The 15,980-nt window shown below is 42.3% G+C and overlaps 1 protein-coding gene across 12 annotated transcripts in view; it reads left to right on the top strand.

Moving 5' to 3' along the window:
• The window catches only part of IPCEF1 (interaction protein for cytohesin exchange factors 1), a 185,324-nt gene extending 176,129 nt beyond the window's left edge, over window positions 1-9,195 (top strand). For all 12 annotated transcript variants that reach the window (XM_015544308.2, XM_042987362.1, XM_042987368.1 and 9 more), the window contains one exon: window positions 6,875-9,195. In XM_015544308.2, the coding sequence (XP_015399794.2) occupies window positions 6,875-7,081 (207 nt within the window). In that variant the 3' untranslated portion in view covers window positions 7,082-9,195. The remainder of the gene's footprint in view (window positions 1-6,874) is intronic.
• Window positions 9,196-15,980: the final 6,785 nt, after the last annotated feature.

The following is a 15,980-nucleotide window of genomic DNA, read 5'->3' as shown; positions in this document are numbered from 1 at the left end:
TCTCTGTGACCTCTTGCTCTCCATGCACTGTGGCCACGGAATTTATGAATTCAGCTTTTTCTTTTCTCCCTGTGTATTTGTTATCTATTGTGAGGTAACAGCCCCAAATTTACCAACTACAGACAATGAACATTTGTCTTTTCACGGTTTCTGTGGGTCAGGAATCTTGGCATGGAGCTAGATGCTTCTCCTCCAGGTCTCTCACAGACTACAATCCCGGCATCAGCCGGGACTTTGTTCATTCCTCCACTGGGGAAGGTGTGATCCTAGGCTCTATCTATCATGTGGTTGTTGGCAGGATCCAGTTCCTTGCATGTTGTTGGAGTGAGGTCCCAGTTGTTCACACATTTCCTTGCTCTGTGAACATACGGTAGCTTCCCAAATGGAAGTTGGCTTTCCCCAGAGTGAGTAAGACAGGAACAGTGAGTGAGCAAGATGGATCAGTCCTGTCTCAGCTGAGACACCATATTACAGTTACAGGGCACTGTGCACTAGGAGCATAAAACTTTGGCATAAAAGTCAGCCCGTGTTCAAGGAGGGGAGAATTACATAAGGGTGGGGATGCCAGGAAGGCAGGGAGCATAGGGGGCCATCTCGGGGGCGCCGACCACACCCATGTGAACATCTGTTGTCTCTGTACATTGCTGCAAAGGATCCCTTTCCACAGGATCTCTTAGGCCTCACAAAAATGTAATGCTAGGCTGCGGAAACATAATCCATGTTATACGGTCCTCCTGTGACCCTCATCATGAGGGGGAAGTCATGCTGATGTGGAAATTGGCCTTTTGGGGAAAAAAAGCACATCGGCCTATTTACCGGAGAAAGATCGTTCAGTACATGTATGATTATTCATGTCAAAAGTCTTTAAGATTTACTTTAGCTATTTTTAATCGAATCACATTTAATTATAATTGTTTTAAAATTCAGAGCAGTTGAGGGGAACGGGAGAGATGCCTGGAAGGGGCCACAGGACAGCTTCTCAGGTCACCTTCTGACCTCAGTGGTGGCCGGTTACAAGATATGTCCATTTCGTGGTAATTCACCAAGCACAAGCCTTTTTATTTGAGTGCTTTTCTGTACATATTACATTGTAATATAAATGTGATTTGAAAAATACTTCAAAGATGCGGTGTGGACAAACACACTGTTTCATACAGAAACAAGGAAACTTTTAACAATAATGTTTATGTTAGTGATAGGCACATTCCATAAATAAAGAAAAATCCCTGCATTGGGATTGTATTGGAACAAATTCTCTTCATGGGAATTCTTCCAGGATGTTGAATGAACTATCATGTCATATACTAAATGTAGATCTTTAGGAAGTTGTGATAACTCAACATCCATTGACTTTTGGCTAAACGTGTCTTTATTTTAAAATGAACGATTAATGGGTCTGCCTGGAACTTTCTCTCAGGGTTATTCTGGTCTGTGTCCAAAGAGAAACGAACCCTCCTTTCCTCAACTGCTCTGGTAGAAGACATTTCCAGCGCTTAGTTCTTGAATCAGGCACTTACTATTTGGAGTGAAAAAGGAAAGTATAGCATTTGTCTCTTTCATGGTATTATCTGGAAGCCCTGCCAGACCCGGCCTGCCTGCCAGAAGACCAGGAAGATGTCGTAAAGGTAGTTCAAAGCGTCCGGTGGGCCTCCTGCACCACAGCAGGGAGAAGCAGGGCCAGTGCACCATGCTGCTGACTGAGTGCTGGGCTAGGAAGCAGTTCAGAGGCTCTTTTTGTTTTATTAATTTCCTTCCTTTCTATTCTCGTCTACAGTAATTTCTTTTTATCCATAAAAGAACTTAACACAGACTTGAGCCAAACGGTAAGAAACTTGAACTGCTCAGAGCTGAGAACTATATGAGAAGTGTCAGGCCAAAGTTGAAGAGACCCTTTCCTGAAACCTTTGATCGCATTTAGAGGGGTGGTTTATTCATTTTGCCTTAAGAGAATCAATTCTTCACATTTTGTTACTCTGCAAAGATCTTCGTTCTTTTGATAAAATATTAGGATCTCTCTCTGAAGTGGATGTCACAATTTTTTGTGTGTGGAAGAAACTAGAGATTTAAAAATTTCTTATTGAGTTTTAAGGTTTCATTCCCGTATAGTTAACATAAAGGGTCGTATTAGTTTCAGGTGTACAATATACTGTTTCAGCACTTTTGTACCACACCCGCTGCTCATCATGAGAAGTGGACCCTTTAAACTCCATCACCTGTTTCACCCCAGATGTCAAAATTTAAGGACAACATAAAACTCCTTAAATAACTTCATATGAATAGCACTATTGTGATACCAAAGGAAGAAAGCTTATTTATTTTTATTTTTATTTTTATTTTAGAGGGGAAGATTGTTATCTGAATGTAGGTGTTGAGAACTCAGAGGGAAGAGAGAAGACTCCCTTGGCCTTGCTTGACTTTCTAGCACCAATCTTTTCTAGTTATCCACTCGTCTACCCTGCCTTCCCTCTGCTTCTGGTTCACGGTCAACCTGCTTGTTATCACTCCTTGGTTACTTTACCACTACACAATTTTTCTTTTCCTTCCTGGAATCCACATATATATATTATATTATATTATATTATATCTATATTATATTATATATTATATATATATTATATATATTATATATATAATATAGATATAATATAGATATAATATATATATATATATATTTTAACCTCCATCTGTCACCACATTATTGCTCTCTTGATTCAGAATTATAAATCTTACCACTCAGACTACTATGTACATAGTACTTTATTGGAGATCCACATTTCAAGAAAACAGGGGGAAAAAAAGAAGCAAAATGTAGTAAAATGCCCCAAGTAAAACATAAGTTAAAGTGTGAAGAACAAATAATACATTTTTGTGCCAGTGTTTGTGATCATCTAAAACCAGATCCCTCATTTGGATCGAATAAATGCTACCAGTTCTAGAATCTCTAAAACGACATGCAAATGTATAGATATAAATATCTATATATTTATATGTAAACAAATAGGACATATGTAATAAATAATATGTATATAAAATACACACATACATATAAACATTTTTGTTTGTTTATGGAGAGGATTTCCTTAGGCTCTAAATAGAGTTCATGATATAAAAAAGATTTAAAAGCAGAGGCTCCTGGGTAGCTCAGTCACTTAAACATCCAACTCTTGATTTTGGCTCAGATCACGATTTGTGCTTGGTGAGTTTGAGCCCCGTGCTGTGCTCTGTGCTGACGGTGCAAAGCCTGCTTGGAACTCTCTCTTTCCCTCTGCCCTTCCTCTGTGCTCTCTCTTCTCTCTCTCTCTCTCTCTCTCAAAATAATAGACATTAAAAAAAGAGATTTAAAAGCAAATGGGTAATTATTCATTCACATTTTATTTCATATATTCTTTCTTTTTCCAGCAAGCATTTAGTGAATGTCTACCACGTATGAACCGTTCTTTGATGCACTTGGGGTCTCACAGTGGGCATACGAGACAAAAATCCCTTTCCTTAAGAAGCTTATGTTTAGGTAGAGGAGAAAATAAAAATAACTAAGTAAATAAATCAATTTTATAGTACGCTAAGTGATGATAGATAGAGAATAGAAGTGGGGGTGAGGAGTGCTGATGGATTGAGTTTTAATTAGGAAAGGCATGAAAAGCCTTTTTGAAAGATGAAATTTGAGTAAAATCTGAAAAGAAGGGAGTGAGTCTTGAGGCTATCTGAGGCAGAATGTTACAGGCAAAGAACAAAAATGCAAGTGCCTTGGTCCGGGAATGCCTAGGAGGCTTAAGGAAGAGCAAGGAGGTCGTTTGGCTGGAGTGTTTTGGGGGGCTGGAGCACAGGGAGAACAGCTCAGAGGGGCAATGGGGGATTCCATCACCTAGTGCCTTAGTGCCACTGCTAATGCCTTAACTTCAAGTCAGTGAGATAGGAAGCCTTTGGAAGGTTCTGAACACAGGTGTGCTGTAGTTTGACGTATTTGGAAAGTAGAGCTCCGGATTTGCTGGTGGACTGGCAGTGAGAGAAGGAGTCAAGGGTGACTCCAGTGTTTGGCCCGAGCCACTGGAAACGTGGAATTGCCATTGGTGCTTTGCAAAAGGCCATGGCGGGAAGAGGTTTCAATGTGTACTGGAAATTGGGGTGGGTGGGACACTTAGAGAATAATAGGAGCCTCGTTTTGGACGTGTTACATTTGAGATGCCCCGTTCACGTCCAGGTGGAGCTGCAGAAGAGGGGGTGTAGACAAACAAGTCTGAAGTTCAGGGGAGAGATTAGGCTTGCAAAATAAATTTGTGACCCTTAGTGCCTAGGGAGAATGGGAGGCATGAGATTACCAAGAACGTGGATGTACATACAGAGGCAGCTAAAGGCTGAGATTCTAGAGCTCTCCAATCTTAAGAGATTGGACTAGAATGAGGAATCAGCAATAGAGATTTAGAATAAATGGCCATTTTGGGGATGAGAAAAATGTGTCACGGAAATGACGCGATGAAAGTATTTAAGGAGGAGCCGATAGTTTTAGATGCTGTTGGTAAGTAAGTTAATGATAGTTACTGGATTTAGCAACATGGAGGTCACTGATGGCCTGAGCAAGAGGAGTTTGGGTTGAACCGTGATGGGTGTGGTTCTATGAGAGAATGGTCAAGGGGACATTGGAGACAAGGTGAAGAGTGGACCATTTGCTGGAGCAGGGATGTGGGCTTGAGAGAAGGCTTTGAAGATGGGAGAGGTAACGGCACACATGATGATCAAGTAGAGATGGGAAGTTAATGAGTCACAGGGAAGAAGGGAGAATTGCCAGAGTGGGTTTCTTGAGTATGAGGGAGTGGGTGACAGTGCACAAGTGGAGACTGGCCTTTGCTAGGAGCACAGATATTTTATCCAAAAGAACGGGAAGGAAGGCAGGGATGTGCTTGTGTTGATATTAGGGAGTGGGCAGTAGGAACTTGGGAGAAGTGTTCTTTTGATCGTTTCCATTTCCTCAAAAAAAAAAAAAATAGAAAACAAGGTCTTCAGCTGCAAAGGAGGGTGGGGGAGGGAAGGAGATTTGGGAAGAGATGGAAGGTTTTGAAATAGTAATTTGGGAGATTGGGAGAAAAAAGGGGTAGGAAAATATGACTAATGGATAGTAGTGAAAGGCACTTAGTGGCAGTGGTCATAAATTTGAACTACAACCCCTGATTCTGGTTGTGAATTTTTAGCTACACGCATGGTGGCCTGGGGATAGGCAGAAAGATTGGTTTAAAATAAACATGTATTGACTGTCTCCCTGGCACTTGGCATTGTGTTACGTGCAAGACACACAGGAATGAATAAAATGTCGATTTTCTTAAGAAGCTTTAGAATACGGGGTGCGTGGGTGGCTCAGTCGGTTAAGCGTCTGACTTCTGCTCAGGTCATGATCTCACAGTTCGTGAATTTGAGCCCCGCATTGGACTCTGTGCTGACAGCTCGGAGCCTGGAGCCTGCTTCGGATTCTGTGTCTCCCCATCTCTCGGCCCCTCCCCCACTCATGCTCCGTCTTTCTCTCTCTCTCAAAAATAAAAAAACACTTAAAAAAACTAAAAAAGAAGCTTAAGAGTAGGTGGCGTGACAGATCCATGAACATCTAAGTATAACATGTTAAGTTCTAAGCATTGGAAGGCATGAGAGCATAAATAAAGCTTCTGAGTGCATTTAGGGGTTCAGAGAAAATTTTCTGGAGAACAGGATGCCTGAAGTGTGTATAGATTTATGAGTTACAGTAAAATCTGGTAAAGAAAGATTGGAAAGTGTTCCATGTGAAGGCTACTCCAGGAAGTAGAGTTCACCAGAAGAAAGATATGGAAGGTCCTGCCTGTGGCACAACATCGCGGAGTGTGGACTGGCATTGTGTGGGGTAGGGGGGCGGGAATGCACATCAACACAGAGCAGGAAATGAGAAGGGCGTGGGGATCAACAGATAGAGCTCAAATAGGACCTTGGACATGAAGGAGGACCATTCAGAGGACTCGGCATTCTGGGTGGATGTCCTGCACGGCCCGTGGAGGGTGGATTTAAAGTGAGGATTAGGGGCGGGGACACATCAGGTGTGATGAATTGGATTAGGATTATGGTCAGATGGATGGTGGAAACAAGAATAGATTTGAGATAAAATTGTCAGGACTGAGCGACCATTATTGAACGTGGAGGCTGTTACACCTCATTTTTCTCTCATTCCTTGGCTAAAGAACACTCCCTTCACCTGACCCAGGCATTTCAGACGTGTGTGTTACTGGTTACAGAGGAGGCAGGGTAAAACAATGCAGATAGATCGTTTGTTCCATTAGTATCATCGAAACACACACTGTTTTGATGGGAGGCTAGTAGTCTTTTCTTTGAACAAAAAGGTAGCCTATATATTTATTCAGTGTGTGTTAACTAAATACATGCACGTGAGTTATTAAAAATGAAGATAATTTAATAAAGATATATTTTGTGCCATCTTGTGTCTTAGGGAATGTACTACATCCCAGTTTTACTTAGTGAAGTTTGGGTGGTCAATGAAATGATCATACAGTTGTAAGTTGTAGAAGAAATAATGGTCACTCTGAGATAGAAACATTACTGAGGTGTGGAATAAGGGTCGGTGAGGGAAGATCCATGTGGAAGATCCTGGCTACGTTCTTCTACTGGCCCTTGGGTAGGAGAACTTAACGTCTTCTTGGCAAATGTATGCAAATGGATGTCCTGTCATATCTCTTAGGCTTCCGGATTAGAATATTAATGTGTAAAAACACTTTGATAATTTTATGGCGAATGTATATGTGTATTTGTAAAAGATTTGAAGAGGGTTTATTGAAATTAAAATACTCACTACATCTCCCCACCCCCCTCCTTTTTTTTTTTTTTTTTTTTTTTCCTTCTTGGACAGTGTAAAGAACATGACCTGGCCATGATTAACCAGTTGCTGGATGATCCGAAGTTGACAGCCAGAAAATACAGGGAGTGGAAGTTGATGAACACCCTGCTGATCCAGGATATCTATCAGCAGCAGCGGGCCCCCACGTCTGCCCACGAGGGCACCCCCCAGGGACTCGAGAAACCACCTTCCTCTGCCCATGTTGGAAATTCTATCTGAGAACAAGCCAACATTCTCTCCCCTTTTATCGTACCCCGAGCAGCTCTTCAAGATGTTGCGAGAGCTCTCCTTAAAAGGAAAACTGAAACCAATTCCTCAAGCAGTGGCTACTCCTCTAAAGACGCGACTTAGGTGAGGACCTACTGTGTTGGCAACAGGAGCCCTCCTTCCGGTGGCAGTGCTTACATGGAGACTGGAGGGATTGAGCTCAGTTGAACAAACACCGTGTCCCTCCTAGGAGCTCATGGTTATGCTAGGCTTTAGGTGGGATGTGAGAGTGAGAAGTGTGTATTCTGTTCTTTGCCCTCAAGAGAACGACAGCAGGACGAAGATTCTAATGGACAAAGATCACGTTCTACCAAGGATCATTATTCATAGAAGTGTTGTGTTTTCCAAAAGAAGAATGTAAGGATGTACATATTCCACTGGGTTGGGTAGTTGAATTCTTCGAATCATTTATGTTTTGAGTGGAGGAATGTGTTTTACGGCAGCAACTGGAACGAGACAGTTGTGGTGTTGTGGAACCAAAATCTCTTGCCTTTGGTCCAGAATGGTGGTGCCTTTTCCGTGAGCTGAGAAATACTTCAGAGCGAGTGGTGTGTGGGAGAGCCCGAGGAGGAGGTGTGCCCTGTCTTCCCACTCTCTCAAAGGACAGCTTGATGTTTCCACACTCTACCCAGGTGGGGGGGATCTGATTAAAGTTTCCTTTCCACAGAGCAGCTACAGAAATACGTTTCATTACACTTGGAGACCTCCACTCCCTCCTAGCCTTTCTAAACCACTGTAGGAGATAGAAATAAGTCCAGCAGGGAATGTTTGCTGCGTCCGTCCCTGGGTGTGGTGTCTCTGCACAGTGTCAATTTATGTCCAGTTTCCCCAGGATCAAGATTGACAAGACGATTCTGGTGTCTGAATGGTTTTGATATCCTGACTCCAGAAAACCCAATGAAAACAACAAAAGAGTTAAAATATGATTATTTTATTTTTGTATGTTTATGTCTCACTTTGGGTCCTCTGTGAATAGCTCTCTATAATGTTTGTTATTTAAGTATATTTATAGAAGGTCAAATTACTAGTGTTGTAAAAGATGGTAATTATACATTTTGCTCAATGTATATTCTCTAAGTATATACTTTTTTGCTTGAGAAAGTAGGAATACTGTTGATTCACTGGAGTTATTATGTTGCACTATGCTGTATGAGGAATGCTCAGGATATCTTGTGGGATAAATATGGAGGCATGCGTTAATAATCTTCCATTTTCTGGCTTCTTTCTCTTTCTCTCTCTCTCGTTCTCAACCCAGAGTGCTCAGATTTCTCTATCTGTGGTCAGGCATTCTTTTAACCAGAAAAGGATTTTCATCTTAGGTTATTTCTTGTAGTGAATAAACTTTGTAAGCTTTATGCCATTTATGCCCACAAGCCCTAAACCAAATGAAACACAGCTAATGTGGTCTTTTGTCTAAGGTCTAATAGAAATTTTGGGGTCTGTTAAAGAGAACTCGTTTTATTACTAATTACGAATATTTCTCATAAGAATAACCACAACCCAGCAAAAACCCAGTTTGGCCTTACCCCTAGCAAATGGTCAGGCTAACACAGTGTGCTTTATAGAGTCAAAGCGTGGCTTGACATTCAAGTGGAAATAACCATCTTTTTTTATCCGCAAACTAGATGGAAATAGTTGTTATTTCCTCAACCTTTACTCAGAAGTGTTAATACTTTGTAAGCAACAACAACCCTCGTATTAAGAAAGAAAAAAAACAGGAAACAAGTCAGAGTACTAGAAGCTTTTGTAAGATAAGAGTGACATAAGATTTTGTCAGTCCCTATGGCCCAGTAAACATTTAAGGGGACCTATCCCAAGTGGAGTGTGCTGGGCCAAGGACTCCCCGGAAGAGGGGGCCTGGCCCCCGGTGAATGTTCTGTTGGCCCCAGCTCTGGACGCAACCATACAGGTCCTCAGATTAGACCCCGAAGCTCCTGCTTTGAGAGGCCAGTGCTTTACTGTCTTTACTCTGGGAATCATCACTGATTATTTCTACAATTAGCAGCTGTTAGAAGGTTAATTGTTTAGGATTCACAGTGTAAACAGATTGTTGAGAGAAGGAGACATAATGGACATAATAATTAATAATTCCACCTTCTTTCCTTTGGCTTGAAATACTAACCTATAAACTTCAAAACAATTTTTCTAAATTGAGGTGCCCCAGAAGCTTTTGGCCCGGGCTTGTGAATACACCTCAGTGCTCTCTACTTTGGCTTTGGCTTTTCATGAATACACGCTTAGGTGACCGTGTAGGGTAAATTCCTTAGGAGCACTCCAAATTAAAGGCAAAAGAGGTCCATGAGATTGCTGAATTAAACCTTTTAGTTACTTTTCAAAGTCAGGTTAGTCTAGAAGCTTTGGCTTTGTTAAAGCACATACTGTGCAGAATGTCCCCCAATGAAAGTGAGATCCAACTGCCCCGTCCTGCCCCCTCTCTTCTAGACCAGGCTCACCTTCTGGTTAGTGTTTCACCCTCTGAAAACACTTTCACTCTGCATTACTTTGTGTTAGGAAGTAAGGGGCTGCTTCTGTGAGGTCCCAGCTTCAGCTGTGGCCACTAAGAGAAAGTGGAGGGTAGTGGGAAGTGACAGGAAGAGTGGGTGACACTTTCCCTGACACTCAGTTTACGAATAACTCAGCCTTTTTGTTGTTGTTGTTGTTGTTTTAGAGGATATTAGGAAAACTGGATTACTTCCAGTTTATTCCTGAGGGTTAGGTCATCTCTGAAATGGATTTTGGGTAGTTTCATGGGGTTCACAGGGTAACTCTTTTGCCCATTCCTGTAGATGGAGGGTCTGAAGGCTGTGAAATGACCCAGAGCCATGCCAGCTCAGGAAGCAGAGAACCTGAGTGTAATCAGGTCCAAACCTGTGGCACCTGCTGTGGATTAGGATCTGGATGGGACTCCTCTTTGGGGTTGTGTGGAGGACCATTTCTCTCTGTTGTTAGCCTGTAGACCCAAACTAGTGCCTGATAGGATACCTCGGTGGCTGGAACATTGCAGCACGCACTGAATCAAATGGTCCCACACTTGAAGGGCGTCTATTACTTTTAATAAGTCTTTGTTCCGGCACAATCTCAGCTTGGCATCAAAGACCTAAGAAGAATCGTAAGGTATATATTACTGCCAAGACTCCCAGAAGCCTAAGAAAGATTATGTTTGGAGTCAGATTTCAGTGTGAAACCCAAGCCTTATATTTACGTAGCACTTTGTTGTTTGCACGTGTGCGTGTTTCAGGCTTCCCTCCCTTTCCCTCCCCAGTGGTCTTGGTGGGATGGCTGTGGATTATCACTCCTCCTTTTTTGACAGGGAGGAAAGAAACTCCTCCCATTTCTCTCATTCTTCTCTCTCCCGGTTCCTTGCTCAGTCACTGTTGGGCCCCAGCCCTGTGACGTGCAGTGTGCATGCATTGCCGGGGTGGCCGGGATGGCTTTTGTGAAGTCATCGGCTGGGAGCCTGAGGGGAGGCTCTTTTACTTGAGCACGGTCTCTTCCCCAGGGCTGAGGGGCTGCTGTCCTTCCTGCAGCAACCGACTGCTGGGTTGACCATGAGTTGGGGTGTGACCCAATCACTGTGCTTCCTTTTCCTTCCTTCTGTAACTTCCATGCTTGTTGGGTGCTGTGAGATCCGCGGATGAAAGAGGTGGTTGAAGAAATGGAGATCATTTGTTTTCCTTTAAAAGCCAGTCGGAGATGGAGTCTGGTGACTAGTCCCTCAGCCTTCCTCTCCCAATTTCTTCTCCTGCAGCATTTTGATACAAAGCCATGCAGAAGATGTGGGTAATTTAGGTCCAGAGGATGCCCATCCAAAACAGGCCAGTGTGTTAAAAATAACCAATAACTTTTGGTTCGTTTTAGGGTATATCTCTTCTTCAGTCTATTAGAATATGATATTTGAGAGTCCAATTTATTTTCCTTCTAATTTTTTGTGTACTTACCTCGCAAGAGAAATCGAGTCCTAGAAATGTCAGGTGGCCGCCCTGCTAGGGTTTTGTAATATGTAATGAAAAAGGAAAGCCCCTGAAACTGATTTTTAACAACCCATATGAAGCGGGTTAAGGAGCAGGAGTAATTCCAGCCGTCACAGAAAGCTCCTCTCTCTGAACAGGATTTTGACAGCTCTGTGTCCTTCTAGGTTGTGAGACAGGAAGCAATTTCCCTGCTTCCTCTGCACATTTTTACTCTTCCCCATTCTACCATAGACCACAGAAGACATTAAAAATGATTCTCCGTTAAAAAACAAAGTTTGTCCGTATCTCTTCCTGTGAGACTTAACTGCACTATATTGATACTTCTTCATGTTGCGTCCAAAGGGGAAGCATGCCCCGTGGACACATTTAGCATCCCATAATAAAAACCAGAATTTTTAGTCACCGTAGACTTTAATGTCCTTGCATGATGGGGATGTGACTGTTAGTGCTGCATGGTGTTTGGGGCAAGATGATAATGTGGAAATGACACCTTCAATGTCATTGTGCTTTCCTTCTCTGTCACCTATCCTCTTTGAACAGAAAAAAAGAGGCACGGCTCATTTCTTCTGCTTTGTTTTTTGAGAGTGACTTGTAAGATACAAATAAAAACAAGAGAAAATATATCTAGTAAAATGACATGGAAAAAATATCGAAATCTACTACTGTGTTCATTTTCTGCCCTGCTGTGCTGCTTCCTCCAAGAACATGCTCCCCTGGAAGGGTTTGAGGACTGGGCTTTTAGTTTCTGTAAAGGTTATAGTGCCCTCTGGTGGCCATCATAAGAATAACTGATTCTAGACTCTTCTTATTTTCAAAGCATTTAATTGTGTTGGAAAGTCTGTTTCAGTAATAACAGATGTGGTTATTCTCCAGTGGTCCTTACCTTACAGGCTTGTTAGTAAAAATATGTATTTTTTCAAAATTGTTGGTCCACAAAATTTGACTTGCACGTTACATTGTTAGGCACTCACACTTTATTCAGAGAATTTTTAAAATTTGCAGATCATAAAAATTAAGACCTGTGGCACGTATGTTCCCTAAAACATGTAAGCTGTTTTTGGGAGAAATGAACAAATATTGAAATAGCATAATAAATTGCCTTTAGTTTGGATCACTGAAGGGAGGAAGTTCACCTGTGTTCGAACTGGATTCACACATCTTTAATTGCTGTCTACACAAAGGGTTATTCCCCCCCCCCCGCCCCCACTCTCCCAGTTCTCACTTCGCATGTTCAGCCCTACCCTCTGTTTTCTCCATTGGGCTACCACCAATTATGTCTAGGCTCCCACATAGAAGTGGGAAAAATTATTCTAGACCAAAGGGATGAGCAAAAGGCATATGTACGGTGTGTTCTTGATTTCTAGAACAATCTTATAGTTTTCTATTGCTGCTGTAACATTATTACAAATTTAGCAGATTCAAAGAATGTGTTTTCTTATGGTTCTGGAGGCCAGATTTTAGCTTTCTTGGGCTAAAATCAAGGTGTTGGCAGCATTATGTTTCTCTGGAGGCCCAGGGGAGAATACATTCCCTTCCCTCTTCAGGTCCCCCACATTCTTTGCTTCTTGGCTCCCTTCGTCCATCTCCAAAGTCAGCAATATCGTATCTCTGTGCACGCTTCTTCCTAGTCACACCTGCTTCTAAGGACCCTTGTGATTACATTGGGTCCATTTGATTGATCCAGGAGACTCTTTGCATTTTAATGCCAGCTGATTAGCAATGTAACTTCAATCTGCAACCTTGATTCCCCCTTTGGGGTGCACACACAATTTCCAGTGATTAGGAGATGACCATTCTGCCTACTGCAAGCCTCCATTTTCAAATAGCCTGTGTAGTCCCATCAATTTCTGAACCATTGATTTCTCCCAGAAATTCTAGATTTCTAAGTTTTAAGCACAGGCATGAAAGTTCTTTGTCATACTATGCGACTTGAATTTGATTTCATCAAAATGTGTTCACATAAGAAAGGTAATTCCATTTTTATGAGGAGAAAACAAAAGTCTTAGGTTTTTTTTAAAAAAATGTTTCTTTAGGGGCACCTCGTGGCTCAGTCAGTTGAGCCTCTGACTTTGGCTCAGGTCATGATCTCGTTGTCTGTGAGTTCGAGCCCCGTGTGGGGCTCTGTGCTGACAGCTCAGAGCCTGGAGCCTGCTTCAGATTCTGTGTCTCCCTCTCTCTCTGATGCTCCCCCGTTCATGCTCTGTCTCTCTCTGTCTCAAAAATAAATAAACATTAAAAAAAATATATTTTTTTAATGTTTATTTTTGAGAGAGAGAGACTGAACACTAGTTGGGGGGGTGGGGGTGGGCAGAGAGAGAGACAATTCAAAGCAGGCTCCAGGCTCCGAGCTGTTGGCACAGAGCCCAACGTGGGGCTCAAACTCATGGACCCGAACCGCGAGACATGACCTGAGCTGAAGTTGGCGGCTTAACCAACTGAGCCATCCAGGGGTCCCAGCCTGCCCCCCCCCCACACACAAAGTCTTAGCTTTTAAAATCACATGTACCCAGATGTAACAGGTAACAGTATTTTAACAATCAGATCAGGGTTTAATAATGCCTGCATTTAAGACAAAGCATTAGTCACTTTTGAGCAACACGAATCACAAAGCAAAAGATATCTAGACTTCATATTCTTGGGTTTGTGAGCTGCCCTGTGCCATGTCAGACTGACCGAGGGCTTGGCCAAGTCACAGGATAAAGAGACTCTTGTGAGTGCAGATGTTCAAACGTATTTTTGATGTTCAAATGTTCTGACAAGCACAGAGTTTTTAGAGGTCCTGGCCCTTGTAAATCACAATCTGACCATTCATCTTTTCTCTTAAACAAAAACCAAATGAACAAACAAGGAAACCTGTATTTATAGGTAATTCTAGGATGCTGGTCTGTTAGTTTTTCTAGTTATATGTTTTAGGAAGTAATAAACACTCTACCAACACTGAAATCTCCACTCAGTCTGTCTTGGCAATTCTGTCTAGAGTGGGAGGTGTAGAGAAGGGACAAAATTCCCAGGAAAACAGCGCGCCTGGGTATTTAGCTAGTTGTTATCCTAATGCCAGAGGTTATTGTTGTGGACGCAGCGGATGCCTGCCCAGGACGCTTCACCTGGCCAGATCTTTCCTTCCCCAGTTGCTATGAGGTTTTGTAGCTAACAGCATCCCCCATTTCCAGAGAACTGTTCTCAGCTCAATGAGAGCTGCCTAAGCCAGGAGGTTATTTTCCCCATCCCCAACCGGGGTGGCCCTGGCCCATGACTAGCTGGGGCCAGATGGCAGCACTTAACAGTCATCAGCAAGGTAGTCAGAATTACTGTCATGGGCAGCAAGGTCAGAATGACAGCCTGGAACTGGTCCTGACCAGATCTTTGGAGATTGCTGATAGAAAATGGCTTTTCTATAGAAGAGACAAGATATACAGGAAGCCAACAATATACAGTACATATATTTTCAAAGGAAATTGGATATGGGACCTAACTTGTTGCTGATTCTTAGGAACCATCCCCAAATATTATGGCCACTGTGTTAGGGTAGGGTAGGGGCATATACAAGTCAAGTGATGAATGGCCTTTATCTTTTGTTTTCTGAATATATAATTGGAATGGCCATACTTAGTGGCTGGAAGAACTCTTATGCTGGTTCTAAAAGCTATTGTGGTAAGAGAGGCCAAATAAAAGGCTTGAAGCTACCTCCTTTAGGAAAGATAGTAAATAAAAACCAATATTTTATGCAATGGGAATGACAGATTAGTGTCACCCTAAAAGACTTTAAGAATACAAGGTGGCTCAATTGGTTAAGCATCTGACTTTGGCTCAGGTCATGATCTTGCAGTTCATGAGCTCAGAGCCTGGAACCTGCTTCTGATTCTGTGTCTCCCTCTCTCTCTGCCCCTCCCCCACTCATGCTCTCTCTCTCTCTCTCTCTCTCTCTCTCTCTCTCTCTCTCTCAAAAATAAATAAAAACATTAAAAAGAATTTGAAATAAAAAGAATATAAGGTGAGTGGTCCCAACTCATACCAATTTACCAGTTTGACTCCTGAAGAACCATGATGGATCATGACAAATTATACTGGATTCTTGCAAACTTAACCAGACTAGAACCCCAATTGTAGCTGCTGTGTTGTATGTGGTATCTTTCCTAGGGCAGATTACAGACTCAAGTACATGGACTTTGGCTAGGTAAGTATGTTTTTTTCAACATCCATCATGAAGGAGGGTCAGAGGCACTTCATGTTTTTATGTGATGAGTGACCATACACACTTATGGCCTTGCTCTAGGTCTATATTAATTCTGCTGCTCTATGTCACAAAACAGTAAAAAAGTTAAGGCATTTTCTTCCCTCCTCTGACAGTGGACCATTGAAACAGGACATAACATGATGTTCCATAGAACAACACATCAGTCCACTCTATTGATAATATCATGTAATAAACGGTAAGGACTTGATGAGCAAGAGGTAGCAAGTGCTCTGGAGGCTATGATTAGAGACAAGGATTCAGAGAGTGAGAGATAAACCCTACAGAGATTCAGGAGCCTACCAAATATGCAAACTCTTTAGGGGCCTGATAGCCTGGGGAAGGCAAGGACATGTCATGTAAAGTAGAGGAAAAGTTATTGTATCTTGCACTTCTGTCAGTAAGAAGGAAACATTATGCTTGGTGGGCCTGTTTCAGTTTTTAAGGCAAAATATTCTATACTTGTGAAGATTGTTCTGGCCTTGTTCGGTGACTGACATGGGAAGTTTCTAGTTTTGAGTGTGGCCCAGAACAAGAATGGTCTCTGTAGCAGGAAGAGGCCGTGGTAATATGAGAGTCACTGGACCAAGGCCCTGCCATTTGCAATAAAGAGTCACCATTAAAAAAAAATAGTTTCTGGAATGGTATT

This window comes from Panthera tigris, chromosome B2 (assembly GCF_018350195.1).
Source record: "Panthera tigris isolate Pti1 chromosome B2, P.tigris_Pti1_mat1.1, whole genome shotgun sequence".
Lineage (NCBI taxonomy): Eukaryota > Metazoa > Chordata > Mammalia > Carnivora > Felidae > Panthera > Panthera tigris.
Note: the sequence above shows the minus strand (reverse complement) of the source record. Positions and strands in the feature narration are given on the sequence as shown.